This window comes from Tremella mesenterica (assembly GCF_000271645.1).
Source record: "Tremella mesenterica DSM 1558 unplaced genomic scaffold TREMEscaffold_10, whole genome shotgun sequence".
In the NCBI taxonomy this organism is placed as follows: Eukaryota; Fungi; Basidiomycota; class Tremellomycetes; order Tremellales; family Tremellaceae; genus Tremella; species Tremella mesenterica.
Window position 1 is genome coordinate 804427 of NW_006711234.1, and position 18013 is coordinate 822439.

At 49.6% G+C, this 18013-nt stretch overlaps 7 protein-coding genes across 7 annotated transcripts; 3 read left to right on the forward strand and 4 right to left on the reverse strand.

Annotated features, from left to right (window-relative positions):
• Positions 1 to 166: 166 nt before the first annotated feature.
• Positions 167 to 1309, forward strand: TREMEDRAFT_33323 (uncharacterized protein; the record flags this gene model as incomplete). Its single annotated transcript, XM_007006299.1, has 6 exons — positions 167 to 299; positions 355 to 432; positions 508 to 620; positions 745 to 840; positions 910 to 948; positions 1001 to 1309. Coding segments are annotated over 6 exons (768 nt in total), but the record flags the coding sequence as incomplete, so codon positions are not given.
• A 320-nt stretch (positions 1310 to 1629) lies between these two features.
• TREMEDRAFT_64285 (uncharacterized protein) lies at positions 1630 to 2293 on the forward strand (the record flags this gene model as incomplete). Its single annotated transcript, XM_007006500.1, has 2 exons — positions 1630 to 2242; positions 2274 to 2293. The coding sequence occupies 2 exons, from the start codon at positions 1630 to 1632 to the stop codon at positions 2291 to 2293; spliced, it is 633 nt and encodes a 210-aa protein (XP_007006562.1).
• A 324-nt stretch (positions 2294 to 2617) lies between these two features.
• On the reverse strand, positions 2618 to 3733 carry TREMEDRAFT_64286 (uncharacterized protein; the record flags this gene model as incomplete). The annotated part of the gene is made up of 5 exons (XM_007006501.1): positions 2618 to 2897; positions 2961 to 3019; positions 3155 to 3256; positions 3312 to 3451; positions 3565 to 3733. The coding sequence occupies 5 exons, from the start codon at positions 3731 to 3733 to the stop codon at positions 2618 to 2620; spliced, it is 750 nt and encodes a 249-aa protein (XP_007006563.1).
• Positions 3734 to 4551: 818 nt separating this feature from the next.
• On the reverse strand, positions 4552 to 5454 carry TREMEDRAFT_74484 (uncharacterized protein; the record flags this gene model as incomplete). Its single annotated transcript, XM_007006574.1, has 5 exons — positions 4552 to 4804; positions 4952 to 5122; positions 5245 to 5269; positions 5317 to 5348; positions 5451 to 5454. 5 exons carry the CDS (start codon positions 5452 to 5454, stop codon positions 4773 to 4775), a joined length of 264 nt encoding a protein of 87 aa, XP_007006636.1. The 3' UTR covers positions 4552 to 4772.
• A 1277-nt stretch (positions 5455 to 6731) lies between these two features.
• Positions 6732 to 8868, reverse strand: TREMEDRAFT_69678 (uncharacterized protein; the record flags this gene model as incomplete). The annotated part of the gene is made up of 8 exons (XM_007006575.1): positions 6732 to 6778; positions 7416 to 7549; positions 7595 to 7826; positions 7948 to 8247; positions 8372 to 8469; positions 8514 to 8619; positions 8676 to 8771; positions 8817 to 8868. The coding sequence occupies 8 exons, from the start codon at positions 8866 to 8868 to the stop codon at positions 6732 to 6734; spliced, it is 1065 nt and encodes a 354-aa protein (XP_007006637.1).
• A 173-nt stretch (positions 8869 to 9041) lies between these two features.
• Positions 9042 to 15310, forward strand: TREMEDRAFT_72160 (uncharacterized protein; the record flags this gene model as incomplete). The annotated part of the gene is made up of 24 exons (XM_007006576.1): positions 9042 to 9250; positions 9297 to 9708; positions 9754 to 10570; positions 10615 to 11750; positions 11790 to 11960; positions 12001 to 12062; positions 12105 to 12226; positions 12270 to 12319; positions 12414 to 12462; positions 12509 to 12814; positions 12869 to 13025; positions 13072 to 13183; positions 13231 to 13252; positions 13299 to 13331; positions 13379 to 13479; positions 13525 to 14020; positions 14124 to 14153; positions 14205 to 14283; positions 14349 to 14413; positions 14459 to 14615; positions 14716 to 14778; positions 14820 to 14892; positions 15040 to 15206; positions 15295 to 15310. Exons 1-24 carry the CDS (start codon positions 9114 to 9116, stop codon positions 15308 to 15310), a joined length of 4833 nt encoding a protein of 1610 aa, XP_007006638.1. The 5' UTR covers positions 9042 to 9113.
• Positions 15311 to 15437: 127 nt separating this feature from the next.
• TREMEDRAFT_12429 (uncharacterized protein) lies at positions 15438 to 17999 on the reverse strand (the record flags this gene model as incomplete). Its single annotated transcript, XM_007006259.1, has 3 exons — positions 15438 to 17120; positions 17170 to 17438; positions 17483 to 17999. Coding segments are annotated over 3 exons (2469 nt in total), but the record flags the coding sequence as incomplete, so codon positions are not given.
• Between the last annotated feature and the right edge of the window lie 14 nt (positions 18000 to 18013).

Sequence of the window (18013 nt, forward strand, 5' to 3'; positions counted from 1 at the left end):
TTGCTTTCTTCTAACAAATCATAAAATCACTCAACTCCCTTCCTGACTGCAATTGCCTCACATATCATATCTTGTCCTACTGACTTTCACTCTCCTGCCCTCTGCTTTTATACATCCCACAATATGGTGAGTCTCTCTTGCTGACGATCATCAGTCTGACGCGTAGTCCCTCACTCCTCAAGCCCTCCGTTTGTTATCACGCGAGGTGGTCACGCTCCGGTCTGAACCCCCAGAAGGCGTGAGGGTTATCGTGGATGAGGACGATCTCACTGCTATGGAAGGATGGGTACAAGGTCCGGGTATGTGATCTCTCTCTGCAAGCTGATGGTGGAGTGTGTAGACGCTCATGCCAAGCGGGGACACCATATGAAGGAGGTTTCTTCCGCATTCGATTCAACTTTGGTCCAGAGTATCCTAACCAACCACCTAAATGTGAGTGACTCTATCCCAATCCTGACATGTGATGACAGGGGGAGAAGTCCTGGTATAGGACAACGCTGATAGTAGGCACAATGTTAACGAAGATTTTTCATCCCAACATGTCAAAGGCCGGGGAAATCTGTGTGGATACTTTGAAGAAAGGATGGAGAAAGGATTATGGTGTTGGGCATGTACTTGTGGTGAGCATCATTACCAATCTTTCTTCCTCTTATCATTGTCTTTGTCATACATAATGAGCCTCATCAGACATGAGGCAGACCACTTCGACTGATAACGATTGCCCAGAATTTCGCTGACAAAAAGACAATCAAATGTCTGTTGATCTATCCCAACCCCGAGAGTGCCCTGGATGAAGAAGCGGGCAAACAGTTACTGGCGGATTATGATGGGTACTGCAAGGTCCGTTCTCTTTTCTGCCGCCTCTGTTTCACTGCAGCTCGAATGAAGGAGCACTTGACTAACTGACAGTATGCCAAGCTCATGACTTCCATTCATGCCACACCAAAGGTGATTTCACTTCTTCCCCGCCCAATGATTCTTCGGATTGACTAACAATCAGCTCCCACCTACCGAGTTTCGTAGCAAAACGAACAGTGCCAACCTTGCTTCCTCTTCCACCCTCCCATCTCCCCTTCCGATCCCTTCTTTCCTCCCTCAAGCCAACTCGGCGACCTCTCCCACCGTGTCGTCTGGTCTCAAGCCTATTCCATTAGGAGTGAATGCGAAACAAGAAACCAGTCCTGTGGTAGGACAGACTGGACAAATCCCTGATCCAGACATGTTCAAACCTCCTTCTGTCTCAGGTGTCAAGAGTGCATCGGCGAAACCCGCTGCGAAACAGGCCAAGAGGGGTTTGAAGAGACTATGAGGAGATGGGATGACGGGGAGGATCTCATAGATGGCTCTTTGAATCTCTGGACATTGAGGTTATACAATTCGTAGTACGGGTGAAGTATTTAATGTATCTGTCTCTTCTACCTGGTGATGTGCCGCACCTTTGCATAGAATCAAGATGACTCGGTGTCATAGAGTAGGAGGAAAAGACAAAAAGCAGTCGCGTCGAGTAAATTTTCACCACCAAAAATGCCCTTCAAATCACTCGGACTGGACTTCTCAACTTCTCAACATTACTCTGCCTGTCATACATTAAAGTGTCACTACAAATAAACACGTATTATCCGTCACACTATGCCCCCTCCTATAGCCTCCTCTCCCTTGTTATCCATAAAAGTGATAGACGCAGCTCTCTCCGCCCTTCCTCCCCCAACGGCAGAAGAAAGAATCCGTCTCTTATCAACAAAATTGTACATCCTCACGAATCCCCTCTCCAATCCCACCATTCCTTCTCATTCCTCCCAACCCAACTCATCCAGACTCTCCTCATCTACCAAAGATACATTATCCTCTTCTTCCTCGATCGACGTACTCCACGAATCGATCACTCCCACGACTTCCGACCAACATGATAACGAATTGGAGAATCACAAAAAACGGTTGGAGGTACTGGACCTGCGACTCGATCTCGCTCATGCGCATTTGAATTTACGTCCGCAAGGATGGATAGCGGCGGAATCAGAGTTGAGTTTGGTAGAAGGAGCCTTGAGAAGTCTGAAACGACGAACCAAAAGACGGCTCGTAGTGAGAAAAGGGGAAGGGGATGCGTCTCACAAAACGGAGACACTAAAGGGACAGGGGCGCGCGAACCAAGAAGGGAGAGAACAACTTGGAAAGAAGAGGAATGCAGGAGACGGAGGAGGAGATGAGGTGAAGAATACAGGTGTGGTGTGGAAACTGGACGAGAGTGAGTTGGATGAGAGGTTGCGACTTATCAGAACGAGAATGCTCGAGATGATGGTTATTGTTCATCGTGGTCTAGGTAGGGAAGGAAGGGCGAAGAGATACATGGAGATGTCAATCATGCGTCCTTATTACATTGAGCAATATCGAGCTGATTCCCCATGTTACATAAGCAACATACTCTTTTTGACCATCATTTCAAGACAGGACAATCACCACGACATAAAGTTGTAAGATGAAGATAAAAATTAATTCTAAAAACGAAGTCGAATTCCCCCAAGTTTCCCAAATTGCGCAATTGTCCTTTGTGTATAATATATCTACAAATGGCTCCTTCTTGCCTAAGTACCGTACCCCAGATCATCATCAACGGGACAACTCAAGTCGCCGAACTGACCAAAGTCAAAGTTAGCTCCGCCGTCGAAGACGCGCCTAGGTCGGCCGGATCTATAGCCCCGCCGAGATAATTACTACTGTACGGTGTCGAGAAAACGAACCAACGTCCATCATCGGTTTGTGTACCGTCGGCGTTGTAAAACGTAAAGGTCATCTCTCCCAGACCAGATGATGGGACATTGAAGATGGGTAGCTGGTCGAATGAGCCATGTGCCGCTGCGTACGTTTGAGAGGAGGTCGATGTTAAGCCGAAGCATGTGGAGCTAACATACACGTTAGCCTTATTGCTCCCTCGTTGATACTTAGTCAAGTCCCTATCGACTCACGTGTGAGCTTGGCCTTGACCATCTTCCATATTGTATGGAGTGGTGTCGGTGTCCCAAATCTGACGTGTTTTAGCGCTAATCATGCACTTGACAATCATTAGAAACCTTCTCCCGAACGGCACGGCACGGGAGAAACTCCCACAAACGATGCTCGATAGATGATGAATGATGTTTCTAGGTGTTTATTCACTCACCATACTACAGACGTGATAAGAACTGTAAGCATTGTCCACGAGCATCATACCTGTTCCCGTTCCCGAGTAGGTGAATTGACGAGCTTGACTAGGATCATTACACTTAAATCACTCAGCATCCATCGTTATATATGCCATCTGAGTGAATCTCACTCACCAATGAGTAGAAGGAACCAGGCTTGCAGACGTAAGAAACGGAATCGAAGGGTGTGGAAGCACGTTTAGCTTTGGAAGGAGCGACAGGACTTGCACGAATATAAGCTACTCCTGGCGAACCGGAACGTTTCGATTTCGCAGCTGTCTTATCAGTTCAACCCACTCCAAATTCGTCGGTAATGTATATCACTCTGGTCCAGAGCGTCTAGTAGGAATACAGGAGGGGCCATGGGAGAGATGAAGGAAGCACTCACCATGCGTTTGAGTGGCATTGAACCTCCTATCGGGATTTTTAACAGGAAAACCACGAGCTAGTCGTTCGCCGTTGGTCAAATCTCTCTTGGTCTCGGGAGGGATTTGAGTAGCGGATACCAATTCAAATACCAATAAGGCGTAACTGAGTGTACTGAGTGGAGAAAGCATGTCGAATGATCAAAGACGGGTTGGTCGATACGAATTGATTGACAGGATAGAAAAGTTGAAGTTGAAGTCGAAACGGGATGTTGACAGCAGTAAGTTATGGTCGCACTGAAATTAAACATGTTTCCTTACTTGTACATGCATGTTTACTCGGACCTACGTTAGAGGGTTGATCAATTCGGCAAAAGTTTCTTAACATTTGATCAGAAATAAGGAACAGGACCGTGAGTAAGTTCATTCCTAGTGTTAGTGGAAGGGATGTCACCTTGGGATATGTCCCACCGGATGAACCTTGGCGCCAGGCGTTGGAACGGGAAGTGGGGATCGGATCGGTAGCGAAGTCATCGAAGACGATTACGGCTCCGAGCCGAATGTTCTGAAGGAAAAGAGGTCGAGTGGGAACACATCAGAAATAAACATGGAGGATAGAAAGTCGAGCTGTCGGTACGACAAGTACCAAGTGGTCACGGAATCGATGGTGAGACCCAACCACCATTCAAGATGGCGATAACATGCGACGCATGCGACCCTTATAGCACGGCATGAACAAGAATCAAGCCATTCTTGACGACAGGAGGGTGAGTACTCTCAGTGGTCACAAGTCTGTGAATGTATAGATGGGTTGTAAAGGTGGAACGATTGGGGCGGATTACGATGGCTAGGTTGCGCTAAGTTACTCGTACTAGGTGATGTCCGATGGCCGATGGTGACTATTCTCCCCAGCTCACTCTTCAAGGTACATTGCACCACAAGCAACCACCTCAAAGGTCAAGCTCGTACTAGCTAGTGCAGCATGCAGCATGCGCATGCAGCGTAGAGGCTAGCAGAATGTCTCATGTTTCGGACTATCGAAGAATAGCTTTGTACCCCTGGGTTTGCTTGAACCTACGAGTACTCGTACTGGTACATCCCATCGAGACTGCTGGACTCTCCCCACCGCCGACCGCAGGTATCCGAGCCTCGCGACAGAGCAAGTGGAAGGAACGGGTCGCTCCCCCGTGTAAGCAATGCGAACGATCATACATGCTCATACCATCAACGTCTAGCGAGAGTAGCTCCATACGTTTTTCAGCACTGTTTCATCAGCTCGTATCCTTTGTTCCCTAGGTTGGGTACCTGGTACCAAGTGTTTTGAGAAAGAGCGCTCGCACTGCGGCGCTTCTGACCAAGTATCAATTGTGGCAATTGAGCGAAAGGAGATTATCTGAAGAAGTAACTCACATCCGTCCTTGGTCGCAATACGGTTGATAGAGTCATCGCTGTCTCCTTGCGCCCTGATCCTCCCACAAATGACAATGGTGGTCCCGGATCCCTTGACAGCTTTTCCCTCGGCGTTGACATCAGCGACGCTGATCTGGATGGCGGCGTGGTCCTTGGCGGTGACTAGTCGGTCTGAAGAGTTGTCAGCTTTGTTCATCTCGTATCTTCCGTTTGTCCCGACACCGTCCACATGAGACATCAGGCCATCGGTGAGATCTGAGTGATGCAAAATCAGGGTACGAATAAAGACGTACTGGTGGCAGAGCAGTGACGGGGGATCTACCAGTCAGTCACATCCACATGAAAGTTCACAACGATCCACTCACGTAAAGGTCGACGAGGACACCTTTGTCGTTCTCTGTACAAAGTCAGCTTTCATTTCTTGGCTCTTTGCGTGTTCCTTCAAGACATGTACGCAGTCTTGAGCTCGAAGAACAGAGAATGAGGAAAGACAACGCACCCATGTTGGCTAGTAGAGGCTGAGCTATGCTGAAAGAATCAGAACAGAGACAGTTTCTTGGAAGAGCTTCGGCATTATCCTCGGAGTTTTGGTAGAAAGAGAAGTGGCGAGATCTCCCACCTCCCACGTGATCGGATCCGAAACACGCTACTACGTCATTTCGGCGTGGCTATTCTTCTCCGCATGCCGCCATTTCATTGCCTCCGGCCTTTCCTTCCAAGCTAAATTACTCATACATATATACCCCCCACTTCTTTTCCTTTCACTTATAACCCCCCGCAACATATCTAAAACCATGTCTCCCTTCTTTCGTCAAGATGCTCAAGCTAGAATGCACCCAGAACCTCTCCAAAAGCCTCACGTCAATCAGCCATCCTTTCCCGACGCACCCGCGCGTCGACACTCACTTATGGAAGAGACAGACGATGAACTCACGGAAGATGAGAGGGAGGCATACGAGAAGGGAATCATTACTTGGGAGAAAGCTAAGCATTGGCGATTTTGGTTAAGAAGAGAATGGTTATGGTGGTACGTTGGATTGGTGGTCATCATTGTTCTCGTTGCTCTCTTGGCTTTTTTCCATCGTTCAGTGAGTTCGTCCTGCTTGTCCTCTGCCCTTGCTCCACCTACTTTCATGTGTAACTCAACGTGAAAATAAGCGTAAAGGCGACAAAGCTAATCCTCCCAGATAGTAGACTGGCTCACACCGTTCACCCAACGCATACGGACTGTTAAAGATGGCTGGCTCATACCCGTCGCACTCATGTTCGTATTATCCTTCCCTCCTCTTTTCGGAAATGGTGAGCTTCTTCCTCTCTTTCACTGGCAACTCTAACGCCCAGAAATTCTTATGGTCTTGGTTGGAGTCGTATGGGGTCTTGGTAGAGGTTTCGCCATTGTACATCGATCTCTTGTCTCCCACGTCTCTGCTTACACGTTAGGTCACGGTCGGTACGATACTTGGAGAAGTTGCAAACTACGCGTGAGCGGTAATTCGGTTTCTATAGTGACTTTGCTGACTTGTAGCGTGTTCAAATACTGGTGTCGGGGACGAGCAGATCGACTGGCTCGAACCAATCTCAACTACGCTTGTCTCGCTCGGGCGATAGAAGAAGGAGGGATCATCATGGCTTGGCTGGTACGATTAAGTGTGATACCTACGTAAGTTTAGAACCGTACGAGATCCTTACAACAGCTCACTCAACAAGGCATTTCACCACGGTTGTCTTTGCGGTTTGCGGTTTGCCATTCTGGAAGTTCTTCATCGCCCTTATCGGAGGTCTACCCAAACAGGTATGCCTCAACTTTTGCTATTCCTACGCATGAAGCTGACAGTCAGCTAATCACCGTGTACAGTCAGTTGCTCCATCCGCCGGGTAGAGATATCAGCTGACGTTGCCCTCCTTTCTTGCATCACACAGTTGGAGGTGAGTACTTCGCCTGCATTCATGGGTGATGGTCCTTCTGACGTTCGCAGTCGTTCTTGCTAGAAATTCCGGTACAAACTCCCACGTCGTATCAGATCTCGTCTTCCTCGCTACTGCCATCATCTCTCTGGGTTGTCTATGGTTCATATATCGGAAAATGGCATCGGTTCGACGACAAGTCATCCTTGACATGCGCAAAGACCTACAAAAACACCACATAGCCACGAGTGAACCACCTCTGGAGATCGAAATGGGAGAGAAGAGACGCTTCAATTGGAGACATCCTTTTGGTGGAAGTCGACGTCAGAATGGCAAGATGGATCTACCTCGACCCCTAACCCCACCGGAGGAAGGATTCGCCGCTTCACCGATGGATCAACGGACATAGATCATGATTAACATACCACTGCAGATCGATCCAGCCCGCATCTGTACATCTTCAACATCTCCATGTATGGCCTTTCATGTTGTCATCTATACCCACCGGGCGACCATTCATCTTCTGAGAAGACTTCGCTATCCCATTCCTCACTCTCACTTTCATTCGTATACCTGTTCTCCTCTTCATCTTCCGGAGGTGGGATCACCCCTCGCATACCTCCTAATCTGGCCACTCTCCTTGCTAGTCTCTCGAAAGCATATCGTTCTGGTCGTATTTCGGCAGGGTACCAACTGCAAAGTCAATGAATTACTATCCTTTGTCGTTTCCTCACTTACTAGTTGACGGCCACCGTGATGCCAAGTCTGCCCTCGGTCTGTGAGACGGCATGCCACCATCTGTTCGGCAGATACAGGGTTTCACCTTCATGTACAGTCACTTCCATCGTTTTGACTCCCTGTGGCAACCGAGAAGAGGCCACCCAAGGGACATCATGAGATGGTTCGGGGTCGAGAAAGGGTACTATTCCATTTGACGTACGGTGAAGCGTCGCAGGGGGATAGAACTGTTCTGATCATGAGCTCCGGTTGCCATTCCTCCACCACAATTGTCTCACAGATAATTTCAAAGTGGCACTCGACCGGGGCATCATGGCAAGGTTTTGAGTGAGCGGGTACCAGAAAAAACTCACGATCTAACCAGAGTCCCTCGATGGGGGCTGCAAGAAGAAAAGTTTTCTCTCCACTTAGAACATGATATATATTCTCGTACGGGTCATGATGTAAACTTGTCCTGGCACGACTGTTGCCTATCCAGAGATTGACCGCTTCAGCCCCTGTCCCAATGGCTTCCTCCATCCAAGTAATATCGGGAAGGAAGTACGGTCGAAAGGGAGATAGCTGATCGCTATCGGTATTGGGAGAGGGGCGAAAGAGGTTGCCATCTTGTGATTGGAGATATAACACTGGCTCTTGGGTAGATGTCTCGTTGACTTGCTGTCAGTATATATTCGGCTCGTCACATCCGTTCTCCGTTCGGTGTTTCTTCTGAAAGTAATGATAGCGACGAAAGGGGGAAAGGTTTCGTTTGATGCTTGAAGGTGCCGGCCGGCTCACCGAGGCGAGTCAAAAAGGTAGACATAGGCATCTTCTCCTCCAATGGCTTGACAAACATCCCCAGACCATCTTCATCCACTCGAACCGAGTCAGCTAACCTACATGGTCAGTCTCACATGATACGGTATGACAAGACTCTGACCCATCATCGGTAATGGCAATCGTCACCTCTCCAGAACAGGTTGAACTGTAAGTATCGGAATCTGTCCAGTCCCTTTCGATACCTTGAGAAGTGAGCGGAGAGAAGTCTAGTTATCAGTATGTAACTCATAAGCTGATCAATGCTTGGAGAGAAGATTCTCACTCTTGATCAGTGCCGGATGTGACCTTTGTATCATTCTGGCCGCTTCTACTGGACCGGGTGGATGAGGGTATACGACAACATCGGGAGGAGCGAGGTCTGTTCAAAGTCAACCGTAAGTCCGCCAGAGCGAGAGGGGCACACCTCTATAGTCTTGTCGTAGTTGTTGAGTATGAAGCCGGAGGGATGCAAACATGGCGATAAAGTTAGTGGGTTATAAGAGATCATCACCACTTTGGTCGTCGTCGCCATCGAAGTTCAATTCCAGCGGAGCCCCGCAAACGTTCGGTGTCGCCTCGACCACGTTGGTACTCTAGGTAAGTTACATGATAGAATACTTTTGACCTTACATCTCCCACCTTCTTCATTCGATCTGCTGTACATTCACAATGGATCAACATCAACGGCCTCGATAAACGTAGATAAAGGATTCAAGACGACATGTCCAACATCGCTTCCCCTCCCGACCCCAACGGCAACCCTCTGGTCACCGTGGCCATCGCCGTCATCACTGTCATCCTCCACCTTCTCGACCTCGTCCGGAGGGGTGTAGCATGGCTCACCATCACTCTTCCTGGGTTGGTGTCCTCTCCCATTCTACACCGCAAATGCTGATAAACTCAGAATAGTTGTGAGAATGCTTCAGTATTCTCTCACCATCTCTCTCGGCTTTCCAGCCTTACTCGGATTGTTCATGTCCCTCAGTGTCGCCATCGTACTTGTCATACGATATCGTTACTTGACTCGATATACACAATTGAAAGAAGGTGCTCTTCCTCCACCATCGCCTACCTCTCTCTCCACAGAACTACTTCCTTTGGCGACGGTCGGACTGAATGATACTCGTAGTCGAGCATCACCATTCCACAATTACTTGGACGATTTTCTGGCTGCTATTCGAATTTTTGGCTATTTGGAGAAGCCTGTTTTCCATGAGCTGAGTAGGTATCTTCAGACGCGAAGGCTATTAGCAGGGGATAGTGTGGAAATTGGAGGTGGTGATTTCTGGTGCGTGGTAGAAGGAAAGGTACAGGTTGTGAGTAAACCTCGTCTGTACAAGTGATGAGCGGCTTAAGGTTAGTTTGCTCCATCGTCGGAAAGCGGACAGACTTCAGTACCTCAATCACCAGATCCCATGGCTCAATCACCACGTAGCACTTTCAACGGATATCATCTCATTAACGAGGTCTCTACAGGAGGGACTATCTCTTCCCTTTTCTCCATACTCTCACTCTTCACGGAAGACATAAAACTCGCTTGGTCATCTTCTGCTTCGACCCCTGATGGCGAAGTCGAAGAGGACGGGTATGAAGATGCACAAGCTGTCCCTCTTGGTCAAGGCAGAAGCAAAACCCGCACAAACTCAGATGTCAGTCATTTCGAAATGGGCACATCCCCACCGAGAGCTCCCAGTCCCACTGAACCTTCACCAACGCAAAACCCCCTGAGAAGAGTACGATCCCATTCTATGGACAGTCTGTCAACTGCCTTTGCACCAGAAACAGACTCTTCAGTGAGCACCATACAGACGTCGGGATCGACAGCATCTCAGCCTTCTACCACAAGCGTCTCACTTCATTCACCACCCGCCCCTCGCACGCGTATCCATCATTCCCTCTCTCAGCCCCCAACTCCATCACGAACCCGAGGAAGCGCGACGACAGCACCCAGAGCGCCGACGCAATCGAGGCCTACTAGGTCTCCGGAAAAGGGACGGCCATCAGTCGATACGGGTTCAGCAGCACTGAAAGGGACTATCGCCCGTGCCACAGTCGACACCACGCTAGCAGTCATCCCAGCGGAGGCGTTCAGAAAGCTCACCCACAAATTTCCCAAAGCCAGTGGTACTGTCGTTCAAGTGGTTTTGGAGCGATTCAGCAGGGTCACTTTCATGACAGGTACGTGCTTTCACTCTTGACAGGAATTCGGACTGAGCCCGAAGCCCATAAATTTCTGGGTCTTACTAAGGAGCTCCTTCGATCCGAATCTTCACTCAATAAGCTCGTCTCTCATCCACTTCCTCGATCTTTTTACACTGGACGAGGCATGCAGGCTCTACGACGCCGGTTCCAACCTATGCTTTCCAGTAACAGTGACGTCCCCTTCCCCTCCGGGTCGACATCGGGGGCGCAGCCATCTGATCCAGAGGACTATTTTGACTATGTTCCTGGAAGTCCCACAGTCAGATCTCCCTCCCTCCCGTCCATCACACCCAAGCTCAGAATGACTCCGGCTACCGCCAAATACAGAATTCTCGAGCCTGAGCAGATGGGTGACGATGAGAAGCTTGACATGGAAAAGATCGACACCGCAGTGGCAACACAGGTGAAGCCTGTAGTCGAACTGAGTCCCGATGTGGCCGCCAGGCAATCCACCAAGTTCGTCAGGAGGATCTCCGGGCTCAGGAAGCAAGTGGCGGCCGGCGATTTGGCCATGAGCCGATACGACAATGAAAACGATGGAGGAATGTACTATAAACCACCTCCCCGTACTCCAGGTCTTCCGCGAGTAGACACATGGCGAGACCGCTTCAACAGCTCGTCTCTCGATCTACGTGGTCATCGTGGTGAGCTCGTGGATCCCGGTATAAACGACGATGACGGAGCATTCGAGACCGAGTTGAAGGAAGCCGTGGCGACGTGTATCGCCAAGTCCATTGGCCTGACTCAACCTCCCCGGTCAAATTTCGATTCTATGGGACGCTCCTCTATAGCGCCATCAGTGTCAGCGCTGTCAACTCCGAATTCGCCCCTCTTCCCACCACAGGCAAAAGGAAGTAAAGTGCCCTTTGGCAACGTGCTCGACATGATGAATGCCTCTTCTCATAACGACAACATTCTTGGAGGGATGCTGAGAGAGGCGGCAATGAAAGTACGTGCGACCGAAGATGATGCCAGTAGCGTCTCCGCCAGTGTGCAGGAGAGCAGTACGGTAGGTCCCAATGGGACGGGTGCGGAAAAGATCATGCGAGACTTAGAGAACTCTATCGAGATCTTGCATTTCAAGAAGGGCAGTACGTTGGTCGATGAAGGGGAAACATCACCCGGACTATATTATGTGATAGATGGTTTTCTGGAGGCGAGTCATTCGCAAATGAAGGATGTTTGCTTATGCCAGGTCTCACTACCGATTCACTCCACAAGACCGACCGATATCACATCCAGTTCCGGCGCTCGGGCTGATCATGAGAACGGTCTTCCGTTCGGCGCCGCTTTGGGTTCTGGAGATCCTTCAAGCCCCAACCGAGACGCTGAAACAAAGATTGACGAGCCGTTGTTCACCGTCAAGGTAACTTCCAGTCAAGTTCTTCTGTAAGCTGACACGGAAGGCTGGTGGCATCGCCGGATACCTCTCATCCCTGTGCAGCGTGGATTCCTATGTCCACATAACGTCAGTGATCTCTGAGCAGGAGTGTGCAAGGCTGATGGACAGTGCGAAAACAGACTGCTTTGTCGGCTTTTTGCCTCACTCAGCACTTCATAAGATCATCGAAAGGAGGCCGATAGTGTTGCTCACACTGTCTAAAAGACTTTTATCCCTCCTTTCGCCACTGGGTTCGTATGTCTGTGCTACGGATAATACAAGCTGACGATTGAGTTTTGCATATCGATGCCTCACTCGACTGGATGCAACTTGGAGCCGGACAAGTGGGTCTGTATCACCTCGAGTACATGCCTCGCTTACGATCAGGTTTTAGTATGTCATTCGAGAATGATTCCAGTCATTCCACTATGTTGACAGTTTCAGTACGAAAAGGGCGATCGATCCACCGACTTCTATGTCGTCATAAGTACGTTCTTTTTTCAATGAGTTACACCCAGCTCATGTATATACAGATGGTCGACTTCGCTCGTACTACGACAAGGACGGCGATGTACACGTTTCCAGAGAGTATGGACAGAACGATTCCATCGGCGAGCTAGATGTGATCACAGCTGTCTCACGCTCAGACACCGTGCACGCTATCCGCGATTCCGAGCTAGTACGAATACCAGCGGCGCTGTTTGACGCCATTAGTGTTCAACATCCTGCGACTACTGTACAATTCTTGCGACTAATCGCCAAGAGGGTCAAGAGGGCCATGGGGGAGCAGATAGGGCCGAGAACGGGAGTGACCACCCCGCCGACCGATGTTAACCTACGTCAGTATACTATCTGGTCTTCAATTCCCATCCCACATAGTGACTGACGGATAGGGACGATCTGTGTGCTCGGCACAAGTCGTAGCGTTCCAGTTGTACAGTTCGCACGCCAGCTGAAAACGTCGTTGGAAGACCTTGGGGCGTCCACGTCTTATCTTGATCAAGGGACAGTCATGCGACATCTCGGGCGACATGCTTTCGCTCGGATTGGGTAAGCCAGCAATCAGCTCCAGGACGGGGGAAGAGCTCATCGGTAGAAAACTGAAGATCGCTGGATGGCTCGCGGACCAGGAGCAGCACCATCGTATTGTGCTATATGTCGCGGACACGCCACCTACAAGCCAGTGGACTCTCACTTGTATACGCCAAGTGAGTACTACTCGATATACTGGAGGTGATAAGGCTGACTAGCGCAGGCTGATCTCGTCCTAGTTGTTGGTATGTCGAGATCCTCTTGCTATTGTCACTCGGCTGACTAATGCAGCCATGGGTGATGATCCCACTTTGGGGGAGTATGGTGAGTGTTCATAGACCTCGTCCTGATGGGCCTGACAAACGTCGCAGAAAGATTACTCCTTGCTTCAAAGACCACAGCAAGAAAAGAATTGATCTTGCTCCATGATGAACGCACAGTCCCTCTCGGGTCGACTAGACCTTGGCTGAAGGTACATTTCTGCCGGAACCTTCTCTTTCTTCGCTGAATATTGCAGAACCGCCCTTGGCTTCAAGCTCATCATCACGTGGAGCTTCCAGGACTGGTGACACCTCACAAGCCAGCCGCGGCACACGACCCGGCCGCTGTGGCAGCCTTCAAGCACCTTCGCGAGCGTGTGGAGATTCGTCTCAAGAAATATCGTGGCCTGCGCCCTGCTGTTCGCCTTCGTCGTCCTGCTCACATGAACGATTTTGCCAGGATCGCCCGAAGACTATGCGGTAAGCAGATTGGCTTGGTACTTGGTGGGGGAGGAGCCAGAGGCATATCGCATATCGGCATGTTGCAAGCTCTAGAAGAATTTGGCATTCCCATCGATGCCATAGGGGGTTGTTCTATCGGTGCGTTCGTTGGAGGTCTATATGCCAGGGAGTCGGATTTGTTAGAGACGACAGGACGGACGAAACAATTCTCAGGACGAATGGGCAGTATGTGGAGAATCTTAAGTGACGTAACGTATCCGTATGTCTCGTATACGACCGGACATGAGTTTAGTGAGTCTAACCCATGTCTTGGTGATCGTGCATGTGCTGATATGATAGACCGTGGTATCTGTCAGTCACCCTTGAATAGTCATTGTAGGCACTAACAAAGTAGACAAGGCGTTTTACAATACGCATATCGAGGGTGATTTCTTCTATCGTGACCGTTTATGACAACAATATCCTGACTTGGTAGACTTTTGGATTCCATTCTTTGCCAATTCGACTAACATTACTCATTCGCGCATGGAAGTGCATCGCTCTGGCTACGCATGGTAAGTGTCCATAATACCACATTCTTTTTAGCTCGCTGCACGGTGGCAGATCACTAATGGCGAAGGCGATACGTGCGAGCATCAATGACTTTGGCTGGTCTTCTCCCTCCTTTGTCAGACAACGGGAACCGTGAGTACATTTCTCATTCAGAAGCTCTTAATTGTTGACGGTCAGTACTTGTCGATGGAGGATACATGGATAATACCCCCATCGGTCCACTGAGATCAGGTGGAATTAGGGATATCATAGTTGTGGACGTGGGTTCAGTGGACGATACCAGTCCCCGAAATTATGGTGATTCTGTGTCTGGTTGGTGGATCTTCGTTAACAAGTGGGTACTTTCTTCTTTCTCTTCACTTGGGAGAATATCGCGGAGTGCACCGCCGTTGGTGGGAGGCCACCTCCGAGCAAGACATCTTATTGACAAACAGGTTCAACCCCTTCTATCAACGCACTGTGCTGTCCATGACTGAAGTGTCTTCTCGACTTGCATAGTGAGTCTTCAAGAATGGCTGATGAATGATCTGACGAGTAGCGTAGCGAGCGTCAAGACACTGGAGGATGTCAAAAGTGATCCTAATTGCATGTATCTCGCCATGCCTGTTCAGGTAAGTTGGTGAAACTGCCCAGTCAAATTCAATCTTCTGAAACTCACTGTTACTCCGAAACCCTTCCAAATGAGCCCTGCAGCACTCTGGCTTGCAAGGGCAGGTGAAGAATGACTCGATGTATGTGGAAGTTAGCTGACTTGCAAGCAATTCGAGACTCTGGGCGGATTCAAGCAGTTTTCTCAAGTCCTTGCGGTGGGTCTTGAAGCAGCCAGAAACGCTCTTCGACAATGGAAGGATGAAGGACGTCTTCCAAGTGGTTTGGTAGATGATATCAAGGGTCAACGAGCGATCCAAAAGGCTAAACGAACGAGGTGGGTGCTTTCACACCTCCTGACTCGGGAATTTTACCGTGATCGACCCCTGATCTTGTGATTGTGACCCCATGACTGATGAATCCAGACGCATGTCTATCTAAAATACACGAACCACGATCTGAAAGAATATGTACAACAATGCATGAAGCCTAAAATGACACGTTGACCACTTCAATGTCTCCAACAATGTCCAAATCCCCAGAGACTTTATGACCGATGAGCACGCGACGAAATGCTCATCCCTTCCAGACTGCTCGACAAACCATTGTCTCGGCTAAACATTCTCCTCTTCTTATCACTCCATGATCCTTTCGGTATTGACACACTTAGACTCATGCTCATACTGCTACTTCTCACACTACCGCTCACCGCCGAGCTATCCCCTACATCTTCCTCCTCCGCCTCCGCGTCTTCCTCCGTATCCTCCTCGTCTTCATCCTCCGTCGGATCCATAGCCACTTCAGACCAAGTTCTGTAGATAGGCTCGACATACCGTCCGGATCGTGCTAAGTCGTATGGGTCAAAAGGGAAATAATCATCGAGACCAGCATCGATATTGCTCTGTCTTGCCTGTTTAGCCAGCGTGTTGGCCATACCAGATCCCAGACTTGTCGTGACTCTCGAGGCACTCGGAGTCTGCGCCTTGCCCTTCGTTGCTGTATTGAAATTTGAGGACATGGGATTCCGACCTAAAGCGGCGTTGGCCTCGATTATCGAGAAACAATAAGCAAACCCCGTCTGATGTGCCACCTTTGCGAAAGTCTTCACAACTGTGGGGTTACACCCCAGCAAGGGATTGAGGGGTGATGTGATGACACGTTGAAGAACATCGAGGTCTTTGATCCATCTTCCATCTTGTGTTGATTCATCGGTTTCCCCAGTTCCATCATCCATCTCTAACTCGCCCACCATGCCCATACCACCTTCCACATCATCGGGCTCGCCACTATCTTCTCTGGCACGAACGGAAGCAGGTCGAAGGGCTCGCCAGCGGAAACAAAAAATCAACATAGTCGCCTGACACACCGCATAAAAAAGAGGTAACTCGTCAAAGCGTTCCGATGCCGGATGATGCAGTCGACCATCGATGTAAGCAAGGAGATAAGTCATGACTTGTCGTGCGTGTTCGTCGTTGACATAACGGGCTCTAGTGACCAGACTACCGACGTAGACGGTTGCTGCTATCCGCTGATTGAGTGAGATAGGGGTGTTGGACGCAGAGATGGAGGTTGTGGTGCCGTACAAAGCTTGCGAAACGAGCAGGCCCAGGAAAAGATCTGTATGCGAGGGTGAAAATGAAGCGCAAAGGAACAAAAGAAAGGGTATGTGTTGTGTGTGGGAAGTGGGGAGGATCTGTCTGGAAAAGATATTCAGGAGGGACTGGAAATGCGCAAGACTTTGAGCTGGTGAAACGTCGCCTGTCTTCAGTCCGAGATAGGGCAGGGAGGGTTCGAATGTCGGTGTAGACACTGCCGATGATGATGTCGAAGAAGGATTGTACGTAAATGCTCGGGATGCCAGGGCGGCCGCCGGTGTACTGGGGAGTTCTTGACCCATAGACTCGCAAAGGTGCCTCAGAAAATATACAAGCATTCCGTCCAATTTGCCCTGCATGATTTTGACAGCGAGTCGTTTCTTTTCTCTGGCACTGGTTGCCTTGGTCTCGTCTCCTTCTGAATCTGACGCTTCACTGTCCTCTGACGATAGTTCATCGGGGTCAGGATCTGCACCATCCTGATCTTCATCTTCGTCGTCCTCTGGTCCAACTTCATCCGGAATGTCATCCGTGACAGAGAGGTCAAACGGGTCGAGTAGTTGAGAGGAGTCTTGAGGTAAATTAGGGTCATTCGATCCATCAAGAATTTCATCTTCGCTCTCGTCATCATCGTCCTGATTTCGTGTGATTTCAACCTGCTCATGTCAGCTTTTCCTTGGCAGACTCGAAGGACGTAATGCTCACATCAATTCGTAACATTCGATCCACAATCTCCCCCCAGACTCTCTGACACAGTTCTGGGCAATATGATATGAGCTCGCAGCAATTGCGCAGAAATGTCGTCTGGCAGACTTCGGGTTGACGCTTGTGCGGGAACTGTCGGAGCAGTAAGGACTGGATGAGAGTGGGTAAAGTAGGTATGAGGGACAGTAAATGGGAGAGGAGCAAGTGATGTCGAGCGTGATAGAGTCTTCTCGTGATAGATGGCGAAGGGGCCAGTTCACAAGGCGGTTCTATCATCGTCAGCGAAGCTCAAGACGAGGCGGAAAAGACGAACGCCAAGTGAAACCTTTTACAGCCATTCCCACCACCTCTTTGGACCATGTTGGATGTGCACTGACCAAGACACCCATGAATCCAACATATGAGCGTACGAATTTCTCCTCGCCAGTAGCCCATGGAAGGTTCAGAATGGCGGTCACCAATGCTCGATGTATGCTGGAGGACAGAAGTGAAACGTGAGCCGTAAGAGCGCGTAGAAGTGGCAACAATGGTGCAAGTGGAGGAGCTGGAGCCAAGGGAGTAGGAAGGAAATGAGCTAAGAGGTCGTTAAAGTTGGCCATCCTGCCTTGAAGCGACTCTTGCAATGCCTTGGGCACGAAGATTGCGATGAGCCCTCGTTGGAAAGCGTCTTGATCCCTGTTGGTCTTCAGTGTCGTGTCCGATGTAGACTTGGTTCGTCTAGCTGGTGTCCTCAAACCTTCATCAGACTCCCGGGCTCGCTTCTTCCCAGCGAACGAGGATGACCGCGAGGAAGAGAGAGACAAGGGGTCCACTTGATCGACCGAGACACCAGGTGAAGAGAGCT